The 27555-nt window shown below is 33.8% G+C and overlaps 1 protein-coding gene across 1 annotated transcript in view; it reads right to left on the bottom strand.

The window, feature by feature from the left end:
* Positions 1-1349: 1349 nt before the first annotated feature.
* Smp_169950 (serine/threonine kinase) overlaps positions 1350-27555 on the bottom strand; it is a gene marked incomplete at both ends in the record, with an annotated part of 30497 nt that continues 4291 nt past the window's right edge. Inside the window, 7 exon segments of the mRNA XM_018798030.1 lie at positions 1350-1372; positions 1433-2398; positions 3373-3558; positions 5163-5313; positions 5318-5333; positions 18088-18280; positions 23445-23555. Of these exon segments, the coding sequence (XP_018653013.1) occupies positions 1350-1372; positions 1433-2398; positions 3373-3558; positions 5163-5313; positions 5318-5333; positions 18088-18280; positions 23445-23555 (1646 nt within the window).

The following is a 27555-nucleotide window of genomic DNA, read 5'->3' as shown; positions in this document are numbered from 1 at the left end:
GCATATAATTGACTAGTATTTTTATTACTAGTTGTAATGATATTTTTTTAAACATAACTACCATTTATATAATATGTACAAATAAAAAAAACACCCGTTTTTTTTGGGGGGGGGGAATACATATCCCCTTTAGTTGGGTAAACATACAAGTTTAATCGTTCAATCATCTTACCGACTGACTGTCATTAACTAAAGAAGACTATGCAAAGATGGTAAGCAAAGAATTTCCAATACTTTTGTAATTTGAAAAGTGCTCTCAACACAAAGGGGAGGCATTTTTAAAATAATAAATACAACCATAAGGAATAGAATGTCACACGAAATGAAGTTGGATTTTAACAAAAAAATGGGGTATAAAAGTAAGTGAATAATAAATAATACATTAAATAATAATAACAAAAGACTAATGGTGGTAATTTAGAACAATTACACACACACACACACGTATAACACTTGAGATAAAATAATACAGCATCCTCATTTTCCGTTGTTGTTGTTCTTCTTTTTCTTAGAAAATATGAATTAAATTTCGTTAATGGTTACAAAGTTCACTATCAAAAGTATTGATGTGGCTGCTTTTAATTAAATAAATACTACTAATGACTAAAGTTACACTTGCATAACCGAGAAACCACAGAAAACGTACAAACATTCAACTTAACAAAGAGTAAATGAATGAAATTCAAATCGACATTTGAAGATGAACATAAAATTAAGAAATGCATTAACTAATCAAAACATACAAACACCTTTGCATGAACCATATGTGTACATTTATTAAGTGGAGTAATGAATTGAGAGTACATAGGAAAACACGTACAATGTGAAATACAATACGAGTTTCAAAAAAAACATCATCATCACCTTCAGTTATCAGTGCTGACATCATGTAAATATGCTTGTTTGCATCTCTTTCTCCACTGTGATTCTTCTTCTTAACGTAAATGAAACTAATACAGAGTAAAACTTATTTTTACACAAACATTTTTGAAAAAAAGTCAAGCTTTCCGAATTTTTTTTTTCTACACATGTTATTCTGTGTACTTGTATATTCATGGAATATATGTATATATTTACACAAAAATATAGACGAAATAGTTTTTATTAGCCAGATAAACTATGAAAAAATAGTACAGCATTTTACTGAATAATTTTTCGAGCTGTTTTAAATTGCATATTAAGCATAACTACAGTACAAGGCTAGTGGATATCCAGTGAAATATATCAAGAGCGAGCAAGTGAACGAAAGAGAGAGACAGATAGCCAAGCAGAGAATAAGACAGGGAAAGTTGGAAACACATTGGGCTATAAGATACTCAATTTAAATAAAACTACAGGCATTTATATATTCACATTTCACCAGAACTAAATACTAAGAAACATGTAGGCAGACAATAGTTAATTTATTATTATTATTTTCGAAATGCATTACTGCCAGCACCACCGACTTGTTGTCCAGATGGCAAAATCATAGGTGTTGAGGTGAAATTCTCATTATTATTAATATTACTTGTCTGCCCACTAGCTGTTGCAGGCACATAAAATGTTTCCGGATGAAGACGTAAATGATATAAATTATGCGGATGATTACCAAATGTTGTAGATGCATTTAACTGTTGTTGATGATGATGAATTTGATGATTTGTTGTACCGCTACTATTCCCACCACCACCAATTACTTGGCCGATTGAATTTTGTTGAGTTAATAAATATGAATTTTGTTGTGGATGATGTGAAATACCTTGGACAATTTGACGCGATGTAACAACTTGTTGATTATTATTATTATTATTCGTACTGGATTGAGGTTGTGATTGTACTGGAAGACAACAAGTATTTTGTGACTGTTGTTGGGATGGGTGTTGAATAGTACAATTTGAGTCAATAGAGGGGTATAAATTGGTATTAGGTTGTTGTTGTTGTTGTAGGCCACCAGTCATTGATATTGGATTGTTTGCACTACTATTATTATGATTATTATTTATAAGAAACATGTTAGAAGGACAGGTGGGGCTAGCGAATTGTGATGTACCTAATTGAGGAGACTGTGAAATATTCTGTTGTTGTTGTACCGTTTGATTATAATATCCAGTTAGTGAATTTGAGATTGGATGCGATTGAATGTGTTGTGCATGATGATGAGCGACAGTATTAGATGACATTTGATTAGGTTGTGGCTGAAGACTCATTACCTGTAATGACTGAGCGACCATATTTTGTGCAGCTGGTAGACATGATGGTGGCATACCACGTGGATAAGCAGTCACTGCGCCCAAACCTTGTTGTGTAAAACCTGAACGAGAATTCATCACTGCTGCAGTTGATGAATTATGAGCTAATGGTGTATTTGCCTGTTGAGCAGTATAACCCGGATTACCAGACGTTCCTTTGTTACGAGCTGTAAGGTGATTTTTTTAGAAAACGTTAAGTAAAAAAAGACCTCTTCATGTAGTTACAATCACAAAAAAACACTAACAATGAAACTGATGAGATTTTACAACACACGATGAACTATTTGAAACGATCAATATCTTTATCGCAAACTAAACAATATACGTATAAAACACTATATTCAAACTATAAAACAAGGAAGACAAGAAGTGAATGGATTCGCGCTATTAAAAACTAATTATCAGCAACATCACCCAAAGTTTAAAACCACAGATCCATGTTGCCGAGTCGAACTCAACCAAGTAGTTTGTATCTACAAGCATGGATTTAAAAAATCAATCAATGCCCTAATGGAATGATGTCACATTTTAGGTTCGAACCGATCCCAGCTTTCTCTCGGTATATACCTATACCAGTTAACATTGCACATTTGGGTAGGTAGTGGCTTGGCATTACGAAATACTTGCTATAATCTACTTAAAAGATGAATATTCACAAACGAATTGTCAACTTTCCCCAGCACTTTAGGATAGAAGCGTCCTTAAAACGCCTCTGAATTATTAGGAGTTCAAAAAACCATTATTCAGGCGTTTTCATCAAACAAGGTTATGCTATCTGTGTAACTAATGTCCATATTAGTAAGTTTTCAGAAAGGAGATTAAACTCTGAATGATAATAAAGGAAAACTGGAAAATTATTTACTATGACGAACACCAGCTGAGATTAACAGTGCTTTAAAAAAATACTATTTTTTAGATTTCTACATTCGATCAATTCTATCCCTATAAAACAACTATATTTCAGTAGTACATACATAACAGAAAAAAAAAGAATAAGGCATACATTTAACTTTTTCATCATGATGATGACCACGACGAGAAGACTGCACAAGTTGTTGTTGTTGTTGGGATGATTGTTGATTTGTAATTAAATGATCGTTACCATTATTATTATTATTGTTATTATTATTATTAACAGCACCAGTAGTATTATTCATGGAATTTTGATCGTTTCCAGAAAATTTTAATAGATTCCAATCAAAAATAAAATCATAAGTAAATCCTTCACGTTGAAATAAACCACGAAACAAATTTCTTAAATAAGAATAATTCGGTTCGTTATCAAAACGCATCCCACGACAGTAATTAAGGTAGACAGCCATTTCAACTGTAGAAAATATAAAAAGGACCAACAAGAAGGTTAAATTGAAAATAATAAACAGTTTAACAAATAAAAGAGTTTATTCAATCATATGAGGAAGCAGTTCAATAAATGGAAGTAGTATAATATACGTTTGCATATAACGGGATGTATAAACTTCTAGAGTAGTCAAACACAACATTTATAGTAAGTAAATGAAAAAAAAGATAACTGCGACTGGCAGGATAATTTTATCAGCACATTTTTCCGAAGCTAAATCCAACCCACACCTTCCAGTGATACTACAGAGGTCGTGAAGTTTGCCTCATGAATGGTCGATGAACATCGAACTCACCACCTACTCCGTCACAAAAGCCGGATTAACTGATACTGGGCAATCGACTGTGTCCATGTATATGAGTAAGTTCAAAGGACATATGTTGTTTTGATCTGTGAATCTTAACCATGCGTGTAACGCGTACTTGCACCAAAAACCTAAGAGGCACTATTCATGATCATATACATGCTATGGAATGTTAAACTCATAACAAAACGAATGGATAGAAAGTTGCTCATTATTTAACAGGAAATAGATAAGTGTATCCTAGATGTTGATATTAAGTACTGTTGGCAGACGCGTGCCAAAATATGCCCTACATTTGGACGTTGCTTGAACTTCATATATGAATTCTTACAAATTATAACAAATATCACGACTGTTAAGAAGACTGATAATTATTGAAATTTGGTAGCTCAGTAAAAAGAATGTACTAGCATTTTAATAAAGGATGGCAATGAGTCCCAGTTGAAATGAGGATAATAACGTACAACAAACAAGCCGCAAATACTGAGAAGTGTGTAACTACGACTCCACTCCTATTCATTATTCGAAATATGATAAAATCTTGTGTTCTTATTTTGATAAGTACCCCACTGACGATCATTAGATCGACTAAAACTTATTGTACATTAGCTATTAGGGAGACTCAAATGTAACTGCTACCTAGACGTTGTAGTCAGCTTTGTTTATTATAATAACTCAATAAAGCTATATTAGCTGCAAAGCCTGTACCTTTAGGTCCTACTATGCCAAATAGATTGGCTGGAGAATAGTCAAACTGGAAATGGTAAAATAAAGTCGACGACAAAGAGATAATGCTAACTGTCTAGAGATATTTCCCTCACAGAATCAATGACTGTAGGAATGCTGTCTTCCCACAATAGAAGAGGGTTAGAAAAGGTCGATCTTAAAAATATCACAACTCACCTTGCTACATAGAATTCCGTCGCCTGCGGTAATCTCGTAAAATTACGGAGTTAACTCAAAGGGAACTACTTAAAAAAGGTCATGTGTGACCAGCTTCTTACAGCTGTCTTTGAACATTGAGCTCATGGTCTCAGATCACCAAGACCACTCCCCGAAAAAGGAATATCCTTCCATAGTGTGAGCAACCACCAATTAAAAATTTCCCTTATACTTCTAACAGCAATGGAGATAATTTCATTCGCAATAAAACCACGTCATTAAAAAGCTAATGTCATTTATTTGTTAAACTAATCTTTTTAACAATTAAAATATGAACTTATTCAGACAGGTGAATTAAAAAAAAAGCAACTTCTAAATAATGTACCTGGATAACCTTCACATAAAACTTCCACGGGTGTTTGCATTTTCTTTTCGCTAATACGTTCATATTTTTGACGTTTGGTCCCAGCCTTTAAGCCTTGCCATGGAAGACTACCACGTAAGAAATACATTAACACATAACCAAGTGATTCCATATCATCTCGACGAGCTTGTTCTGGAGTTATAGAGTAAATAATAGACATAATATTGATACAGATAGACAATTTAACAAGAATAAGCAATAGCTAAGTTATAGTAATTATTAACTTAATGGAACATATCGTTTATAAAACTCTTCTTTACAGTGACTTAAACTACGAACGCCATTAAATGAGTCTTTAAAACTCAAATTAAATACCTGACAACCAGTCATAAGTGTTCATAGTATTCTCAAGATACTAATGAAGTTCAACTGTAAGTATTCACTTTACTGTATCTGCGTTACACGGAGAATTGTTTGAACTCATCCTATATGTGTAAATTGGTTTAAAAGGTAAGTTGTGTGAACTTAAATAATAAGGTAGAAAGTATACTTTTTGAAAGGATTTTGGCTAACCAAATAAGTCAGTAAGAATACAAAACACTTAAGAAATAGCGAAGTACATAATGTAGTCTCTAAGTGTATATTTAATTCACCAACAATCAGGGATGATTTTTTATTAAAATTCATCAGTTGAACTCTAACAAACGAACGGCTATATTCTTTATAACTTCTTCTTACTATAAGAAAGCGAATATGTTAAACCAAGCAGGAAAATGTCATAAAAAACATTATTATTCCAAACCGAAAAGCCAATAACAGTGATCACAATGTTAAGAATGGCTCAGAATACAATGAAAAAATGTTAGTATAACATTCCTCAGGACTTAACAATGCCCTACAGTTAAGTCAGTCAGTCAGCTACAACGTAGGACCAGGCACATTTATGCATCGGTCCAAGTTGCCATACCTCGTTAGCACAATAAGATGAACACCGAATTCATAAAAGTAGTTAATTTAGTGGTGTTAATAAGGATATAGTATCGGAAGACAGATATGAAGCTATTTTATTCTCAAGGTTTAAGGAAAGATAAAGAGTGTATACACCTAAGCCATTGTGATCGACTCTGAGCCATGTCACCCACAGTCTCCAACCATTGGTTACGATAGTCACACGGACCCCGACCAATCAGTCTATATCTACCAACATGGCTCACACTGGAAGTTAGTAACTTCAAGCTCTGATGCCACGTTTTGGTTTGGCCACCCCTAACTCTCTTCCAACCATCCCCAATACTAGTAAGCATAGCACGTCGTGGTAATCGGTGTTCAGGCATACGTAACACGTGGCCTAACCATCTCAGTCGATGAAGATTCATGACCTCATCAACTGATTTACCATCATTCCTTAATACCCTGTGTCTAACCTCACTATTACTTACCCGGTGATCCCAGCAGATGAGAGTAATATTTCTAAAATATCTGTGATCAAATACTAGTAACTTACGAGTATCTTCTACTCTTAATGCTACAGTTAAGTTCACGTTTCCTATTATTAAACTCCAACATGAATGTAAAATTGATATCATTCAAAGTTTATTGAACTAGGTTTAATAAAACATTTAATTTTTGTTTTTCATTAACAGACAAAACTAATAATAAAATGAATTAGTGATTATGAAAATGCATTAGGTAAGGCAACTAAGATAAATACATCAGAATTTCTATTCCATATACTTGAATAAGTTCAGACAATCAGATAAGGAAGAAAAAAAAGATGAAAGATTTAAAATAATGACACTAATAAGAAACTTTATAAGTCAAGAACTAAATTCAAGTCAAATTTACTATCAAAACGAAACTTGTACAAGATCGGTTTTTGTTCTTTCTATCTTTTAAGGTGATGGATAAATAAATAATAACAAGAAAAATATTGTAATGGTGGATACATATACTACATCTATATGTTAATTGTTTACCACATAAGTCATTATTAAATAGACTGGCTCTATTCATAATAATAACAACATTCAATAATACAGAAGTATTATGAAGGGAATTTTACTCTATAAATAAAATTTATTATAATTTATATGAATGTTTCTAATAGTTTGGTTTTATTTTATAAACAATTTTTTCCAGTAGAAATGACGTATGACATATTTGATTTGTCATTGTAAATATGCATATTATTTGAGTGTAATAGAGTGTAATAGAAAAATTTGCCCCCAAATGCCCTGGTATGGTCGAGAGTGGGGAGAGTCCGCTCCCTCTCTCGAAATGCTCTCATATGGACACGCGTATACAGCCTCTGCCACAGAAGTCCTACTCACTGCCTTCTCGTGGCGGGGGTGTTATTTACGAAATTGAGAGAACGAAAAGCGAATGTCCGGCGCTTTAACCGGGTTGGTGGACACGGAAAGTCCACCTAGGGGAGTTGGAAAACTCTGATTCCAAACCAATGGTGCACATGGGCTCCAGTATCCTGATGGAACAAATGGCGTATGAACCAATCGTTGGTCACCGGCTACCACGGAACTGCATCTCCTCTTGATGCTCCAATGCCTTGTGGATCAGATCTTTAGGTCAAAGGCTCCGGGAGTGGTCCCTTAAGAAAACCATTTGCTTAGATATGGGCACCAAAGAAGTATCACTACCCACATATAAATCAAGTGACTAATGTGGCACATATGTATTCAGTACCGCTTTGTACCAATATTTATGTGTTAAAATAAATAAATAAATAAACGTTCAAAATATTACCCTTTACAAATGAAGAATTACATAGCTATCAGGTAACACATAATAGGGTTTGTTTTCTTTCAATTATATTATCCAACCCAAAGTAGCCAAGCGGATGACGTGTTGGTGTTTGAAGCGAATGGTACTGTGGTGCGAGCCCCGGAATGAACATCAACTCTGGGATGCCAGTACATCCAGCTGACGAGTCCCAAATAGGACGAGACATGCTTCCTGGATTCCACTGCTAGCCACCATCTATCTCCGCTTATAATGCTTGTGATTCAAGGCAATATCGAGGCAATCCGCATAGGATGCACATATGCCAGTAACAACGTAGAACTTCGTACGTACGCACCTACATCAGTTCGAGTTTCCATACCACATTAGCACAAAGATTCAATTGTCGATTTAAATCCCCTGATTGTCGTAAGAGGACTTTTATCCTTTCTTATAGACTGGTACAATCAGTGATTGAGACCAGTTAGGTGGGATTACATCCAGTTCCAGACCTAAGACCTCGGTCAATCTCACTGCTAATACTGGACCGTCATCCTTAAAAATCTCAGGAGTAAACCTGCAGGACCTGTAGCCCTCCCTAGCCTCAGATATCCTATAGCTTTTTCAAATTCGTAAAGAGTTGGAGGACTTACATTAACTTGTCATTCAGGTCGACTGAGGGTCGTAGGAAACCGAAGTGTGGCTGAAGGCCAGCTAAACTAATCCCTAAAGTGTTCTGCACATAGATCCAATCTCTTGGATTGAGAGTGAATAATATGTCAGTAAGAGACTGATCAATTGCAATCCTAAACATCGATGGGAAGATTGGAACAAATAATGCAAAAATGAAGGGACTTAATTAGGTTATGCACAGAAATATACATACGTTGAGCACAGATAATCCTGTTCAATATGTTGTTGTAACTGGAGTTAACTTTAAAAAAGAATATGTATATATGTGTAAACAAGTGAACATAATTTCAAGATGAAATAGTAATAATGTAATAAGAAGACGAAGATTATCAGAACTATGTGATATATTAGCGCAATACATTTCGAACAATCTGATCGTTTAAGGAGACCTTTTATTTTTATATATAAATGTTCTTAACAAGTATATGTGTGATCAGATTGTTCGAAATGTATTGCGCTAATATATCACATAGTTCTGATAATCTTCGTCTTCTTATTACATTATCGAAATAATAATAATTTATAATGGGACTATGTTGACAGAAAGAAGAAAATATGTGAGGTATGTACAGTATTTTTGCTTTGACAGAAGAAAACAACAGCAAAAGAACTTGTGACATGATAATTAGGTCTCTTGTTTTATATGAGATAAACTGAAAATAATAAGACAAATAATTAGCATAATTTACAAACCAATTAATGTGATGAGATCCACATGAAATTGACCGCAGAGGGAGATGATGATGAAAATTATTATAATGTTGGGCAATAATAAATTAAGACTTTAAAAAAGCCTGATAACCCATGATAATAATGATTTCTAGAAATAAATATAATTTAAATCCACAAATAGTCAGTGAAAAGTAACGTGACAAAAGCTGAGTCAAGTGTATATCAGTCAATCAAAAGCAACGTAGAACCCAGAATACACGTGAGCGGTTTAAAGTTGCCAGAGACAATATCAGCTAATAAAGAGAAAATCAAAAGCAAAGGAATGGAAAATAATAATGTTTATATCAGTGAAAAGCCATGTTGTGTTAAAGGTGTGTAGGTGACAGTCACTTTCTGCATAAACTATGAACAGATACTTCTTCAGGTATCTGAACAGAAATCTGGATCAGCGGTGATTTTGAAGACCTGAGAGCGTGACTGCAGAGCCCAAAAGGTATCTATTTAAAGCTGTTCGTACGGCCTTATTGAGAATATTTCTTGGTGTGTTAGCTCCACCATTTGAAATCCTTACAGTTATCGGCAGAAATGTGTGAGGTAAAGTGAAGTGTGCTATTTTTCTAATTTCCCCCCTTTTATTGTGAGAAGAGAGGATTGCAATAAATGCTGGATATTTGAGACAAACACCCTAATGTTGTCACAGAATTGTACAATTAGCAGTACGAAAGCCCTCCGATGATGAGTTTGCTGTATTTAGTCCTGAAAATCTCCAACAAACCTGCCTGATACGGTACGATCTAAAGAAACAGATGTTACAGCCAATATTGCTCAATTGGTCTGACTATCATATCAAAGTGGTACCTAAGATCAGTTAGTGAGAACGTAACTATAAGAAACAGTTCAGGGACAGACAAATCCCATCAAAGAATAAGAATGGAATAGAAATAAGTACAACATTAGAAGAAGTTGAGTTATGACTGTATCGCACGCCAGCAAACGTCTTCACCAACTATTAAGGCCGGATATTTTGTGGACCCAAACCTACGAGTCTGAACTCTCCAATATAGTTCAGAACCACTGCTTTGTGGGTCAGACCTTCAGGTCAAAGGCTCGAAATGTGGCCCCCTAGGAAAACCACCTGCTTCGGTTTTGGCACCCAGGCAGTGTCATAGCCCTCACACAATTGTGTGGCGTATGTATATCTGGTGCTCCCTCGTACCAATATTTAGGTGTTCAAATAAATAAATAAAAATTTAAACTGATGCAATATAATGACCTCATCGTTATTCATTTTCTAGCCTAACTCCATCTAGGCTCACACCGTATGTTGGAGAAAGCGGTATAACCACCAGCATAACCAAACATCAACATTAGGCTCTATGTTCATTATAACTGTCTGGTTAACAGAAATCCAGTAATCACTGATTTAATCATTACAATAAATTATAAATTAATACTATACTGACTTACAGGAAGTTCTTAATAAGTTACGTTAGTGAGTAAAATAGTGTTGGGTAAATATACTGGACTAAAATTTAGAAAAAATTCAAGCACACCTTTTTCTTCTCTCCGAGTAATTAATATCACCCCATAAATTCTTGCGTAATGAACACTTATTTTATTTATAGTTCATTGAAAAGGAATGTAAAAGTGAGTGAAGAAAGTAAGAAAGAAAGCGAGGGAGGGGAAGAGAACGAGAAAAATCTCAACAGATCTGAAATATTGTGTTTGCATTCTCTACAGTTAATTACTTTTATTCGTTATTTCAATTTGCCAACAGAAAACTTGGTTTTCGAGTTATTTTATCCCTACTCGTAAACCTATTCATTCTATAAAATAATCAACTACATAACAAACAAATAACTATTAGACATGACATTTTTATATCTCTTAGTCTTTATTACTCTATTTTCTGATTGATTACATAATCATCCATTTTTATAAATAATACTATATAGTACAGGTACTGTGGAGTAATGCTTCTTATGTTGACAGATATAAGTAGTATGTAGCACCAACAAGAAGAGGAATGCCTGCCATCAGAATTTTAAATTGAGGAGAACAGGAAGGGAAACAGAAAGCAATTATAATAACAATAGAATTGAAAGAATCATTAAGCATGTAGAAGATGACTGAAGGAAAATGTGCAAATAATGCATTTAATGTATGGTTTTTATATTTTATGAAAGCACTCTGTAGTTTTATATTAGACAATAAACTGGTTTCCTGACTAAGTCTTTGTTCACTACAGATACGAGGACATTATGTACATTCTTTAATTTGTCCCGTAAATAACTGAAATAACCCTTTAAGATTGTACATAATTATAGTTAAATTACAAAATAAATGACAAATGATGCTATTATTCTCTTTTTAGATTTTTTTATTTTACGAATAGTTACAAAACAGTAATCGCTGTACATTAACTCAACAATGTCAGTGGTGACGATAAGCATAACAAGAGCAAACGTCATGTTTGTAACTTGGATAAGTTCTCTTTCTTTCACTTTAGATGTGTCCTTTTAACCCAACCTAAATACATAAATTTTGTCTAACATAAATGTAACAGACAAGTAATTGATAACATAGTAACGACTGATTCACGACGATCATATGAGTCATTTGAGCTAGAATACTCTTTGACTAAGAATCCTTCAAACGCTAAAATTAATAACTATGTCAATTAAAAAAACCATAAATGTTAATTACAAAAGAAATACGTCCAAAGAGTTTCAGACCTTTGAGTTATTGACTGAAATTTGATCCGTTTATTCACTGAACTGCAGCTTCGCTATAAGCTATCACTATGCAACGGATACATATTTCTAAATTCAGTCAATTAGCAATACTATATGATCATTATCTAATCTCACTGATGATATTCGTCTCACTACATTAAATATGGCTCAGTCATGAACCCAGACTGCTATCGAAAGAGTTTCAAGTTAAGATGAAATAACAAGACAAAAAAAGTTCCTTAACTGTTTTAAAACAATTTTTAATTGAATTTAATTTGTCATGTCAACAAAATTAAAATCGTATTTCATTAAATAAAGTCATTCTTAGCCTACAAGCTTTCATCGGTCAAAAAATTTACTTCTCCATTTTTATACAACTACCAATTGAGGTAAACACAGAGACATGGGCTTAATCTATCAATAATATTGATATTGAACAATAAAAGTATTAACGATAATAAAGTGATTATTACCATTATTATTATTCTATTGTGTATTATATGTGATTAGTCATTTAACTTAACAGCAAAGAAGAAATGATAAATTAATGTGATACACCGCCATATGATAGATAGAACATGAATCTAAAAAAAACGGGGACTTAAAATATATGTATACTTGCATGGAACATATAATTTTTGGATAGTTGTGTTCACTTGTTTGTTATAAATACACACACAGATGGTGCAATACATATGGCAATATTGTAGTATTCATTATACTCCATTACATGGATACATCATCACCAAATGTTATTATACAAAAAAATGAGGACAATTGAATAAATTTATTGATTATTGTTATTATTATTATTTTATTTTCTTTACAAAAACAATAAGACTTTTCTTGATTTGATCAGTAGTAAAATTTACCTAAATGATCTCAGTAGAAAGCATATAACATACCTCTATTTAATAAGGTTATACCTTTCTGATAAATTTAAGATTGAACTTTATTAATTTATGCATTCGTTTACCAGATAAATTTATTAGTAGGAAATTCAGATAATAATAAACATATAATACTTGTATAACATTCTAATTGTTTTTCAGTAGTAAACAAATAAAATATGATAATTTAAAATGAAAAGTGACATGACTATTGCCCTGGTACGGCAGAGAGTGGAGGGAGTCCACTCTGCCTCTCCAAATGCTCTCACATGGCCACGCGAATATATAGCCTCTGCCAGGGAAGTCCTATTCACTGCCTTCTCGTGGCATTACTGTTGTTTACGAAATTGGGAGGAAGAAAAGCGAATGTCCAGCGCTTCAACCGGAATGGTGGACACGGAAAGTCCACCTAGGGGAGTTGGAAAACGCTGATTCAAAACTAATGGTGCACATGGGCTCCTGTATCCTGAGGGAACAAATGGCGTATGAATCAATCGTTGGTCACAGGCCTCCATGGGACTGCATCTCATTACGATGTTCCACTGCCTTGTTGATCAGACCTTAAGGTCGTAGGTTCGGGGTACGGCCCCCTAAGAAAACCACCTGCTTCGGCCTGGGCACCCGGGCAGTATCACAGCCCTCACACAATTTTTTGTGTGGCGCATATATATCTGGTGCCCCTTTGTATCAATATTTATGTGTTTAAATAAATAAATAAATAATAAGATAGCAGAACATAATTATGCCTAGTTAGAAGATCAATGCTGGGATGAGTTTATTGGCATATTAAATGTGAAATAAATTATGAAAACTTTATAAAGTGAGAAGAAGAAAAAAACAAACAATAAAGTAATAAGAAATAATTATCAGAGAAAATCTTATTCATCTCATAAGTTAATTTCATTTGAACACATATATGATGACGACAACGGCAATGAATCGTCCTGTTAAAAGTAATATAAAAAAACCTGAAACAAAAGTGTGCATTTGTTCACATTTTGCCAGATCAAATCATTACAATAGGATGAAATTAACAAGATAAATATCAGAAAAGTATAAATGAAGTGAATGAACACTAAGTTGTAGACAACCAGTTTACTGTTTGATACAAAATTACAAAGTTCTCTCGTAAAATGTGAAAACCATATTATAAACACTTCATTTGCAAATCTTTCATCATTCGTCCTTCACATCCTTCATGATTTATCGAACTAACGATTTCGTTCTGTTTTCTTTAGTGCAATCTTCTCAACCTTCTTTTGACAGTCATTCAACTTTTGATTGGTGCTATATACTACTTATGTCTGTCAACATAAATAGCAAACACTACAGAAGTAGTGACAGTATTAATCGTAGCAAAAAAGACGATGCATAGACAATAGGATTCGAGAAGGAAAAATGAACTTAAAAAATAAAATTATCCTAAAGTTAGGATCTAAGAGAAGAAAAAAGAGTAAGTGAATCTGCTTCATTCCAACTGATTCTCAACCATGTCACCATCAATGTCTTTAAACACTGATCCCAGTTATCGCACAGAACCTAACCAGGTAATCTGTGTGCATTAACAGAGGAGAGACTGACAGTTTATGACTTCGCAAATTGATATAACCTTTTCGTTTTGGCCAGCCCTTAGCTTACCTCCAAACAAATGTGATACAAAGCTTTCTGAAGATATCTACTGGGGCTAGAAATAGACTCAAATATTTGCTTTCTTCGAAACGGAAAAAGCGTAGCTCATAACTATGTATATGAAAGTGAATTATTATGTAGACAGGCAGAAATATACCCTCGCGAAAAACAACGCCTATTTAATGTATGAATGAATTGAAAAGGCAACAAACTGTTCGAAAACGTGACATATATATCAAATAATTTTCCCGCAACTAATCGTTTACAACATCAAGTCAAATTTTATTTATCTGTTTATTTTCTATTTAAATTTTCAAAGGTAAACAGTCTGTTCCTTCCATTTGTCTACACTACATGCACAAACATACAGACAGATAGTGTACAGATCATACAAATCCTATTAGAAAAGAAACTTTGTTACCTTTAAACCGCATAACATTTTCTAATTTATTGAATAAAACAGAAAAATAAATTTTCTATTCGATATGATCCAACACGAATCATAACTATTTTGTATGAAAGTAAACAAAACCTAACTAGTTAATGGAATTTAGAAAGGATGATGTCTCACGTTTAAGACTAGTAATGAGTGTATAATTTATTTAATATTAACTATGTCTGGAAGCTGTTGACCATTCTTCAGAAAAGCATTTAAAAGATAGGTGAAAGGTAGAAGTACATCGCTGAATTAATGTTTAGTAAACAAATTCCTAGAGTTTTAGAAAATTGATAAATAATGCGTTACATCCTACTTGTTACTAATATAAGCATATTGTCAAAAGCTTTTACTAGTATCACGGTCAGACATAAAAAAACACTAACATTCCGATTCTCTGTACCTTAACTAACCTTGGAAGTAAAACTTCTTCCCATACTGTTGTCGCTTATTTAGGGTTTAAGCGTAACAGATTTCTAAGGAGTAAGAAAGCGGTTAGAAGTCGATGACAAGAGATCAAGTATCAGACAAATTTAACTATATTAACATTGAAATTTTCTGAGATGTTAATTTATTGGTAGTAACTAAGTAGAAATTTATAAACAGTAACCTTTATGACAAGTTAATCATTGTAAAATTGAATGTTCGCATAAAAATGATGAAATTTTTAAATGTATCAGAACATGACTGAAAATCAAGTATTTCAAAAGTAATTATGTGGAAAGATTTTTTTAATATAAACAATGGTACACAAAACAAATTGAAATAGCGTATTCATTGAAAATCACACTTATATATGCAGCACTCATCTATTTAAATACCTAAAAATCCTGAATATCGTACATTTATTGAGTATTGGAAAAATGGATGGATGGATAAAGTCACACAATGCATAACAACTAAAGGCATTTGCATTTTATCATAAATGAAAAAGATACCATTCAAAAGAAAATCTGTAAATCGAAAACACTAGTCAAAGTACAAACTTTTAGAACAAAAGTTTCCCCTCAAAGACAATATTTGATTATTCAAGTGTACTACTTATTGTTATAGATATAAACTATTTTACTGAAGGCTTAGCAATCTTATATAGTTGACAAAATAAAGTTATTATTCAGTAGACATTAAAATGTGGCTTTGTGAAACACAACCATAGTAATTATATATATAAATAAGAAAATGAATTATCCATTAAAAAGCAAACAACTATAATAAACCCTTATTATACTTTTTAATACAATGGAATACTTTTTTAAATTATGTGGACGAACCAACGAAGTTAAGGATAGCAGATCTTGGATTTGGACGAGAAATTCATTAATTCATATATTTAAATAGCATTTCGGCATTATAGATTATGTGAGTTCGTGATAAAAACCTTTACTTTAATTCACGACCTTGATTTCTAATTCTAAATCCCAACTAAAATTGGACATTAACCGACGGAAGACTTTGGGATTCATCATATTGAACGTGTTACAACATATATCACAATAAAATAAATAATTCTATTTCAAAAATATCAAGTGACTAACTAATAAAACTAATTATACAATTAATATATGGTAAAAAATAATGTTTCTCAATGAAGAAACAGAGGGAGACACTTAACTTCAGATTAATATTTATCGAAGAATTATTAAGAGGAAAAGAAAGGAGAAAAAAGCTAATCCATTCACGCTCATATTATTAAAATGTATAATCATTAGTTGATATATTTGTTTCACAACAGACTGATGATGATATTCTGATGAAATAATTGGTCTTTGAATTTTATCTGACGATTTTGATATATTCTGGATGATGATGAATACATTGAATAATTTTTCAAAAAGTGTTCCTGGGGTTTTAAAAAATTTTTCGAATGATACAGCAATTTCATTTTATTAGCCAAATATGTCTGCTAACTACACTATCTGTTCACTTGCTTACATGAAAAGTTCCAATTTCTAACATTTTGACACTCAAGGAGATGTGTCGTAGTGGTTAACTGTATATACTAAGAAGAACATTTATTAGATGATTATTTTTGGAATTTACAGTCTAAACTCAAAATATCTGAAAAGAAAAGTGAACTTAATTATAAAAAATTAATCGACTCATTCACTAAGCACTTGAATATGAGAGGTAATAATACTTTCCGGTTAACCGAACCGATGTACTTGGAGCGGTGTACCAACCTGAGACTTAGTATCTGAAAGTCGAACGCTTTAACCACTCTACAAAGATAACTTTATAACTCTAAACGACTGAAAGATTTCTAGACATTGCATTAACAATACGAAAAATGTGGTTTAGTGTTCTTATCTTTATTCATATATGATGTGGGTGAGATTTTATTGACGATTTACTGGTAATTTTAATGAGTGTTTACATGAACCACGATTGTTATAGTAACCGTAGTATTCATATACGCTGATGAGTTTGCTAAATCCCTTATTACAGTTCTGAGTACTTCTTTAACAACAGTGCAGTAAGGGGATTTTAATTCTTGGACTAGTAAATATATTTGAAAAATTCTTTAGTTACCAAAAAGCTTGTAAACTATATTGTGTCTCTCACAGCTCTCTGAACTCGATTAGTAGTGATCATGAGAGAATATTATCGCTATATTTATAGATGTGTTCCACCACTAAATTTACATTGTCAAATGGTTAGTATTATCTATGAAGTATATGGCGACCTGAAAATATAAGAGTTATGAATTCCAAAAATTGGTATTGAAATATAAACCGATATTTATTTACAAACAATTCAATTAAATACTTATCAACACTATCTTGGCCTTGTATTATTTTAGATTATACCTCGGTATATGTCATAAGCAAGCACTTTCACACTATTAGAAAGTTTAATTTAAGGAGAAAACGATGCTGATGGTCTTCAAGAGAACCGATAACTTGATAAGTTAAATAAAATGAAACACTCAGCCTCAATGAAGTACGCTCGAAATGCCAATATGTTAAACTTATTTCAACATGTATCTACAAAGAGATTCATTATACAAAGGATATTAGACCAAACAGTTAGACTAGAAAGCTATCATCATTCTTGATGAAACTGACGATGTAAAAAATTCTAGCAGCGAAATTATTGAGAGAAAATATGAAATTATCAATTTCATACTACCACAAGCAAAAAAACAAATAACTTACCGGTGAATAAAATTCTTATTCTGTATATATTCTACACGTGTAATTGTTTGATCAGCTAACAGAAGTACTGTTTTTAATTTAAATCTTCGACCGCAAAAATTAAATAAATCTTCTAGACTAGGACCAAGTAATTGGATAACTAGAACATTGTAGTCTCCTTCTGTACCAGACCACTTTAAACAAGGAATTCCAACTGCAACAAGAAGAATAAATAGAGGGAGTATGACACAAACAAAGTAAGAAATATGCTGACCTAGTAGTCGTACTGTTTAACATTAAACAAAAGCAAATAAATGTGTCGTTAGTTACGTAACAGTTGGATAGAATAAGAGCAGGTATTTATGGGTGAGTAGTAAAAGATCCGAGCAGAAACAAAGGCCAAGTCATGGAAAAAAAAAGAATGAATTCACCAAAAAACGACGTGAGAAAGGGGTAGTTAAAATCGCATTGATACTATTATTGGAGAGAAGTAAGGAAAATAACAGGTGAATGAAATATTCTAACAACTATATGTGACATTAAAAAGGAGGAAGGAAGGTAATAAATTTATTTCTGTATTATTGTCAGTGATTTTGATATATTTATTAAAATTTAAAAAATACAGGATCCACTAAAGCAGATAATAATCATCCCATGTTTTCGAGATCGAATGTTGCAAGTGACTTTACGGACTGACTCCATATTATTTGTAGATGAATACCGAAAACCAAGAAGCCTAGAGGTCAATAAGTTCCTGCTGACTGTCACCATTATATTATGTGAGAGAAGTTTAATACACACAATTACAATCGGCATGACTAAATCAAGAATATAACAGATAACTAGAACATTTCACAATTCCACATTGTAATACTTTGTAGTATGACAAAGTTAAGGGTCGATGAATCAAAAGATTTGATGATTATGAAATTCATGACTAATTTTAATCAACTTAAAAAGGCAAACGAGGAAAATAAATTGGATGACCATTTTGTAGCAAATAAGTGTTTCCCTAAAATACCCGACTCCTTGAGACCAATCGAATAATTTTGGGAGATAATGTTTAGAAAAAAATCCAAACTACGAAAATTAATAAAGCGATAAACTTATGATCTGATGGCTAGGTCATACTGACGTTTAGACCTGGATGTGACGACGGTAAAGCAAACCCAAACAACTATCATTCAGAAAGATGTTACTCTCTCATAACGGAACCGATGGGTTGAAGAATATTAAACCTCATCTCAATTCAAAATTTTCCGTAGCAGGCATTATATATATATATATATATATATATATGGATCATCGTTGAGTAATCAATTGAATGGAACTCGTCACTATACTTCAACTTCCTTGACTTTCAAAAAGCATTTGACGCTGTGGAAAAGACCTTATGGAAACTTCTTTGACACTATGGTATACCTGAGAAAATCGTCAACATCTTATGGAATTATTACGACATACTACACTGCAAAGTCGTACATGCAGGACAGCTAACAGATGCGTTCCAAATGAGGAACGGAGAAATACAAGGATGCTTACTCTCTCCCTTTCTCTTTGTTCTGGTGATTTACTGGATTATGAAGACATTCACACCTGACGGGAAGCACGGGATAAAATGGACAACTTGGATGCAACTAGACGATTTGAACTTCACAGATGGTCTAGCCCTCCTATCCCATACACACGAAAAAATGTAGGTCAAGACAACCTGTGTAGAAGCCTCTGCATCAATAGGCCTCAACATACAAAAAGGAAACAGCAAGATCCTCAAATACAACACGGAGAACACCAACTCAATCACGATTGATAGAAAAGCTTTGGGAGAGGTGTAAACTTTCACGTATCTGGTAAGCATCCTCAATGAACAAAGAGGATCCGATGCGGACGTAAAGGCAAGGATTGGCAGAGCAAGGGCAGCATTTCTACAGTTGAAGAACATATTAAACTCAAAACAACTGTCAAACAATATCGAAGTGAGAATCCTCAATACTAACATCAAAACAGTTCTATAGTACGTAGCTGAAACGTGGAGAACTACCACAACTATCATCAAAGAAGTACAAGTATTTCTAAACAATTGTCTAGGCACGATATTGAATGTCCGTTGGCAGGATACCATCAGCAAAAGCCTACTGTGGGAGAGAACAAACCAGATTCCAGCTGAAGAGGAGAATAGGAAAAGACGATGGAACTGGATAGGACACACATTTAGGAAACCACTAAACTGCATTATAAGGCAAGCGCTAATTTAAAACCCTAAAGGGAAACGGGAAAAAGGAATGCCAAAGAGCACACTACGTCGGGAATCGGAAGCATACGTGAAAAGGACGAGTAACAATTAGAAAGGATAGCCCACGAAAGAGTTTGATGGAGAATCCTGGTTGGGCGGCCAATGCTCCGCCGCGAGTGGTAACAGGCGCAAGTATATATATATAACCTGAATGGTTTGATTGTGAAGCCTTTTTTATCGCAAAGAACATAACACCTTGAAAATCCTCCACCTGCACTATAAATCTTTTCTGTCACCTGGTATTAATATTAATTCCTTAATATGCAGACAGAAATATTGAAAATGTACAATCAAATCTATCATGCCCATAGAAAATGAACAATTGTGTAACTTATTCATACTTGTCTAGAATAATCAGCAAGGGTAAATTGAAACATCAATGACAATACAAATAAAACCAACAACACATGATGTGACTGTTTCATTATTCAGTTCAGACAATAATGTGCTACACATAAGTCATATTATATTTAATCGAAATAAGTTGAATACTTTTTTAATCGATTAACTACAAGTGAACAATAAAATGACTTTAATCATATAAAGATTAATTACTATTTACGGTCATTGAAAACAATCTGATCGAAGACTATGACGGATTCAAGTAGTAACTTACGATAAATTCACTAACTACATAAATGTTTATAAAGTTAAATACAGAGATTGTGACCATTTACTACATGATAGTTTACATCACAGAATATATATTCATTATAAATCGGCGTACTTTAATGTGTCTAACAATAAGTACACTTCAGTGATTATTTACTCTTATTTCAAGTCACATGCTCTTAATCGGCTGATAAAAACTACTTGAAATGAGAAATCGAATAACGATAATCCACTCAATACGGATGATCCTATTTCCTGAATAGTATGTAAAATAACGAAAAAACGATCATTTTGTTAAAGTACAAGTTAAAAGATCAAGTACGTAGAATGTAACATCTGATTTATGAATGCAGTAAAAGTGAGATGGAATGAATGAATCAATTACAATGAAATCAACAGAATAACCATTCACAATAAAAAGTGAGGAGTAGTGGAACTTAGCGGACAAAACATTCGAGGTTCAAACAGCAGTTGAAATCATAACACATTAGCAGTGTGACTGAAAGTAGAGGACATAAGCCTAAAACTCGCAAGAATCAGGTAAGTTATTTGAATGTAGGACTGTAGTTCATTATATATTTACAGGTTCAATTGTAATCCAAATTAACTGAATATTGGATTACATTTATAATTGTTTGGAGTAATATGGTTCACGACCAAACTAAGCAATAATACTTATATTATTTTCCTATACGATGATTTGAACTATGTGAACCTATTGTTTTCGAGAACGTTTTTGTCCAATTCAGTAATTGGAAGTTTGAAAAGCTCATTGCACTATGTCTCTCTCTCTGGGTATAGAATAAACACCTAAAATACATACAGAGTTTGGGAGAAGCGAATCTACTTAACTATTACTGAACCAGCAAACATAAAACAAACTTATATCTCATGTTTGTTCTCTATATCAAATGTTGTTATTTATATCAAATTGATCATGCGTGTAAACTGGTGTGAATTCTGTAATAATTATTTTCAGAATATACTATACTATTACTACTATTATAATAATCAGTTACAACTAATGCAGAGCTTGACAGACGTGCGACGGACTAAGTTTCTATACAGACTACGTTGGTACCACAAGACAAAATTAACAAGATGAATAGCGAATGAGTCGAAATAACGTACTAATGATATTAAAAAAGACGTGTTGCGTATGCCCAACAACCACCTACCTCGGCGCGAAATGTTAAATGGAGTACAAGTAGGCTGCAAGAAAGCTACAGGTGGCCAAACCAAAACAAAGCATTAGTTCATGAAGTCACTGACAATTGGAATTAGCCATGTTAATAGGTGCAGACTATCTGGTTGAGGTCCGAGTGATTATCGTACCCAATGGTCAGAGACTTAGAATGAAATGCCTCAAAATCGTTGGCAATGGCGTAAGTGTATCAATTATTTGTGTTCTCCAAGATTCTGGGCTTCTGAATTCCACATAATTTCTTGTTTTTATTTCACTAATTTATAAGTTCTTAAATCATATCTTCGATATCTAATCTTTTCTATAAACAATAATACTGTTACGACTTCTACTCCTCTAAGATTTCACTTAACAATTTCATCTCTATGTGCTAATAGGGTATGGCTACTTAAACCGACAAGTTACGTACTAGATACTGCGTCGTGACTGACTGCAGTTCGAAATCTAAGAGGACGTGGAGTAAATGAAACTGAGACACTGAGAATGATTCTGAGCCATGTCACCCAACGTCTCTAACTATCTGCCACAAAAATCATATAGATCCCAACAAGGTTATCTGCACGTACTTATGTGTTTGAATACCAATAAAGGCTTTTTCAGTTTAAAAAAACATACAAAACTTAAAACACTACTTAAATATCTCATTAATTTCGGGAGGACAGTCTATGTAATTGAATCGCTCTATAGCACTATTAAATTGAATTCCAAGGAAGGTTTAAAACACAATCGGTTTAGATAAACTCTCGTTATCAGACTGATGTTCTGTTAGCCGAATAACAGAAATGAATATAGCTAGCCAAGCTCTAATTTCATATCACAATCAAATTAATTAATTAACTGGCAATCACATGTCATTCATCAGTTGATGTGCTTTCATACCACAGGTTGGCCGGTCCTACGCACTTTAAACACAATTTAAAATAGGCAAAGTTAACACGAGTCGTTAAATGTTTCAAGCCAGTTTACTCATGCAAAGTTGGGTAAAGCATAGGAAATTACAATAATCGTGTACACAAAGTATGTTGTAAAAACCTCAAAAATTAATAAAGTGGATGAAAGTAAAACTGATTTCTTTAATAAGTGCTCATCGAATTATCTAAACATCCCTTTTAGAAATTTTCCATAAGAAAATTAGATCGGTTCAAAATGACGATCTCCTTGACAGTAAATGAAATCACAACGTAAGATAAACAAAACGAAAAGAAACCAACATATTTGAAATTTAATTACACCAGAAAAAATCAAGTAAATTAGAGACAAATTACTTACCACCGCCTTGCATAAGCTTGTATATTTTAGCTTCAATTTGAAGCTGTGGATGTTTTGCTTTGACACATTCTAATTTGATAGCTACCTCTTCATCATTTGTGATATCGATACCTACGAAATAACAGTAATAATAGTGATAAATTACTGTAGTTTTAAGAGCATGAAAACATGAATATGACAATGAAACGAATATGTTAACACCACATAAGAACAGCATCTAACCTAAGGAAAGAAAATGATTTAAACAAAGCGAAACAAATCAATTAAAGGTCTAATAAAATGTACATTTTATTTTTTTTTAAAGTTGCTTTGGAGACGACGATAACAGGCCTTTTTGGTAATGAATAAGCGTCAGATATATAAGATAAAATCAGAATAGAAGTGATCAAGTTCGAAATAAACAGTGTATAGCTTAGATATCTGAAAGCACAAAGTAATGACCACTACATACAAGCTTAGAGTGATAACCGAATCGGTAAACAGCTTGATATTTATTAAAAGCAAAAACTAATTCCGAGGTTGTTTGTGTTAAAGAGACTTACACACACTTAAATACATACAAAAAGTTGGGGAATTTACACCACGGGTCAATAAAATGAAGAAAAACTAATTAACACCATATACCTTATGACTGGTGGTTTGGTGTGGCATAGTGTGGATATATATATATATATATGAAGTACATGCAAATTGATTTTTCAGCGTAATAGATTTTGAGGTGAAAACAATACACTGATAAACATTGCACTACAAGTTCGAACGCCCAGTCCACTCATTTCAGTATGTGTGATGGACTCTATTCACAAGATTGTTTATAAAAAGTATGTAGAGGAACATGTCATCGAAGTTCCAACAGGAGTCAGATGAAGAAGAGATTTTCAGTACAATCAAATCATGGTGTATGCAGAACACATCAAAGGATGTAAATAGATAATTGAAGGCTAAACATATGTACTATGCAATCAGTCCGTAACTTCTCACAATAAGTGTAGGTTTCTTCTGCCTATTGACTTTTTTTATATAAGTGGTAAGTAAAGTTGTAATTAATTTTCTTCCCCTATTTATAATGAGCACACTTCAGAAAATAGTAGATGAAAATTTATTTTTCAACTGATAAATTAGTTTGACATTGCAGACATGAGAAGGGTGTTTACATTAGAATCTAATATATAAATGGTTAAAAGTATCAAAGTACGCAGTTATGACTCACTAAATGAATGTGTACACACGTTCTAAAAATTAATAGTGTATCAAAAATGTAGAAAACAACATATTCTTTTCTACACCGTAGCTGTACTTCACAACACCAATAAGTTTTACGCATTACTAATCTAGAAGTTGGATTCTTATTATGTCGCGTATAACTTGAGCGCTCGAACGCTCGAACCTTTCCAAGTCACAAAATGAGAAGACAGAAGACAAATGGAAGGAAAGCGATTCCAGTGTCAATTATGGTACAAAACTGTCAGGTATTTATAGTTTTTAGGAAAAACGAAATCATCATTATAGTTATCCAATCCGTACCCAGGGGGTTGGGGGTTATTAGCATTTGTCCAGTAGGGAAGCTACACGTAGTGATTTTGGAATATTCTTCCAAAAGCTGATTGGATGGAATATGTTCGGCTCCTTCTGGGCTTCTTAGAGCTTCCTCAAGCTCATTATATATATATATATATATATATATATATATATGCCAAATGATCACAATTTTCATATTTTAAATTGTACCAAAATAATAAACGAAAAGCCAGTATAAGATAATTTACTATCTAAGGTCTAGACACTGATAAACGTCAAACCGCTAATAACCATAGATTACCGCTAAGTAAACAAAGAAAATTGAAATTTTTCAACCATATCACAATATGACACTATCTTCTTTAACCAATGGACAGGATTATAAACAATTGGTCAGATAATGAATACTTTTGTTCAAAGCGTTGAGTTTGTCAAAAAAAATCTAGTCAGTGAATTATGACAAAGCAAAATAGAGAAATTTTTTCTATACAGAAATGACGTTAAACGGTACCAAATGAAAATGAACAAAATTAACAGACCTAAATGGCTGTGTGTGTTTCATCTGAATACGAAGAATCAACGGATAGTTAGGGTCAATGATGATTGTTATTCAAATCGATTACCGAAAAATGTGAATTCAAGGCAAAACCATGTGATAAGTAGGACTAAGTACAATGAAATTCCACTCGATTAGGTAATATTTCCCGGGAAGTTTATCTTTTGTTTAGATTTTAGATGGAATCCATCTTTTAATTGTTACGCAGTTACGGTTAGTCATTAGTAAACCCTACTCCCTGATTTCATGCTACCTGGTGCTCGCCAGCACGGTCCAAATGTAATCCTGAGGGAACAGATGACTTCATGGGAATCGAACTCGAGTCACCTAACTTCACAATCGGCGATGCCACCAATGAACTATTTGGTTCACAACTGACTTCCTACAAAATTGAGGAATTTACAGATGGTTGGTCACTCACCAGCATTATATTTGTCTTGCTATATGACGCTTACCGAATTCTACAGATCAGGTCGCATCGTAACCACAAATCTAAGTAGTTCGAGACACATTAATGTCGAGATAGTTGGTTGTAGAGAATAGGCTGCCTTCGATTCGTTGGACAGGACTGTTCTCTGGGATTGTCTATTGAAGAAGGGTGTGCCTGAGAAGTTCATTAACATCTTAAAGGCCCTGTATACGAACACCTCAGGCAGAGTGAGGGCATACAACCACCTTTCTCCATTGTTTCATTCAAGCAGTGGGGTTAGGCAGGGTTGCCCGATCTCACCATTCCTCTTCAACTTTGCCATCGATGACATCCTGGAAACAGCTCTGATGGATGTAAGTAATGGCGGTGTGGATCTGCTGCCTGGAGAACGACTTATCGACCTCGAGTATGCGGATGATATTGTCTTACTGTGTGATAATGCCCAAAGCATGCAATCCGCACTTAATCAGTTGGCAATCAGTGTCCGCAGGTACGGCATGTGCTTTGCACCCTCCAAGTGCAAAGTACTCCTACAAGACTGGCAGGATTCTCATCCTGTACTCACCCTGGATGGTGAGCAGATTGAAGTAGTTGAGAAGTTCGTGTATCTAGGTAGCTACATAAGTGCTGGTGGTGGCGTGAGTGATGAGATTGATGCACGTATAATGAAAGCCAGAGCGGGTTATGCCAATCTGGGCCATCTTTGGCACCTTCGTGATGTTAGTCTGGCAATAAAAGGTCGGATCTACAACGTGTCGGTGAGAGCAGTTTTGCTCTATGCTTGTGAAACCTGGCCTCTTCGAGTTGAGGATGTTAGACGACTCTCTGTGTTCGATCATCGTTGTCTCCGAAGGATTGCTGACATCCAGTGGCAACACCATGTTAGTAATGCAGAGGTTCGGCATCGTGTGTTCGGGCGCAGAGACGATAATTCAATTGGTGTTACCATCTTGAAACACCGACTTCGGTGGCTTGGACATGTTTTACGAATGTCGTCCCAGAGACTTCCACGTCGTGCATTATTTGCCGACTCTGGGACTAGTTGAAAAAAAGCGGATAGTTGGTCAGTGTATGACATGGTGTCGTGGTATGAAAGAAAGCTGCAAAGGGCTAGCTTCTGTTGGTCCTTCACGACTCCCTGGTTGGGGTCCGAGAGATGGTGCAACACAGTGGCTAGAGACGTTATCAGATATGGCTCAGAATAGAAGCCAGTGGCGATCCTGCTGTAACCTTCTTTTACTTTCTTCATAAAGCGTGGTTCTAACTTTCTTAACTGAAAGAGTCTTCTGGTTGTACATTTCAGTCCGCCTTATCTTTTCATCCCTTCTCTTCCTACTTTCATTATTTTGTGTGGCGCATATGTATCTGGTGCCCTTTTGTACCAATATATATGTGTTTAAATAAATAAATAAATAAAAACCAAGGCATACACGCAATCTTGAGAGAATCGATTATCCCTATAGAATTAAAACCCTTCTATAGGTAAAAGTGATTTCGAATCATTTAGACTAATATTTATATTGCAAATTTATCGACAGAACTCAACCAGAAGCATGCCCCCAAATGCCCTGGTGCGGCCGAGAGTGGGGAGAGTCCGCTCTCCCTCT

Source organism: Schistosoma mansoni, chromosome 6 (genome assembly GCF_000237925.1).
Source record: "Schistosoma mansoni strain Puerto Rico chromosome 6, complete genome".
In the NCBI taxonomy this organism is placed as follows: Eukaryota; Metazoa; Platyhelminthes; class Trematoda; order Strigeidida; family Schistosomatidae; genus Schistosoma; species Schistosoma mansoni.
This window is presented reverse-complemented; position numbering and strand designations above follow the sequence as displayed.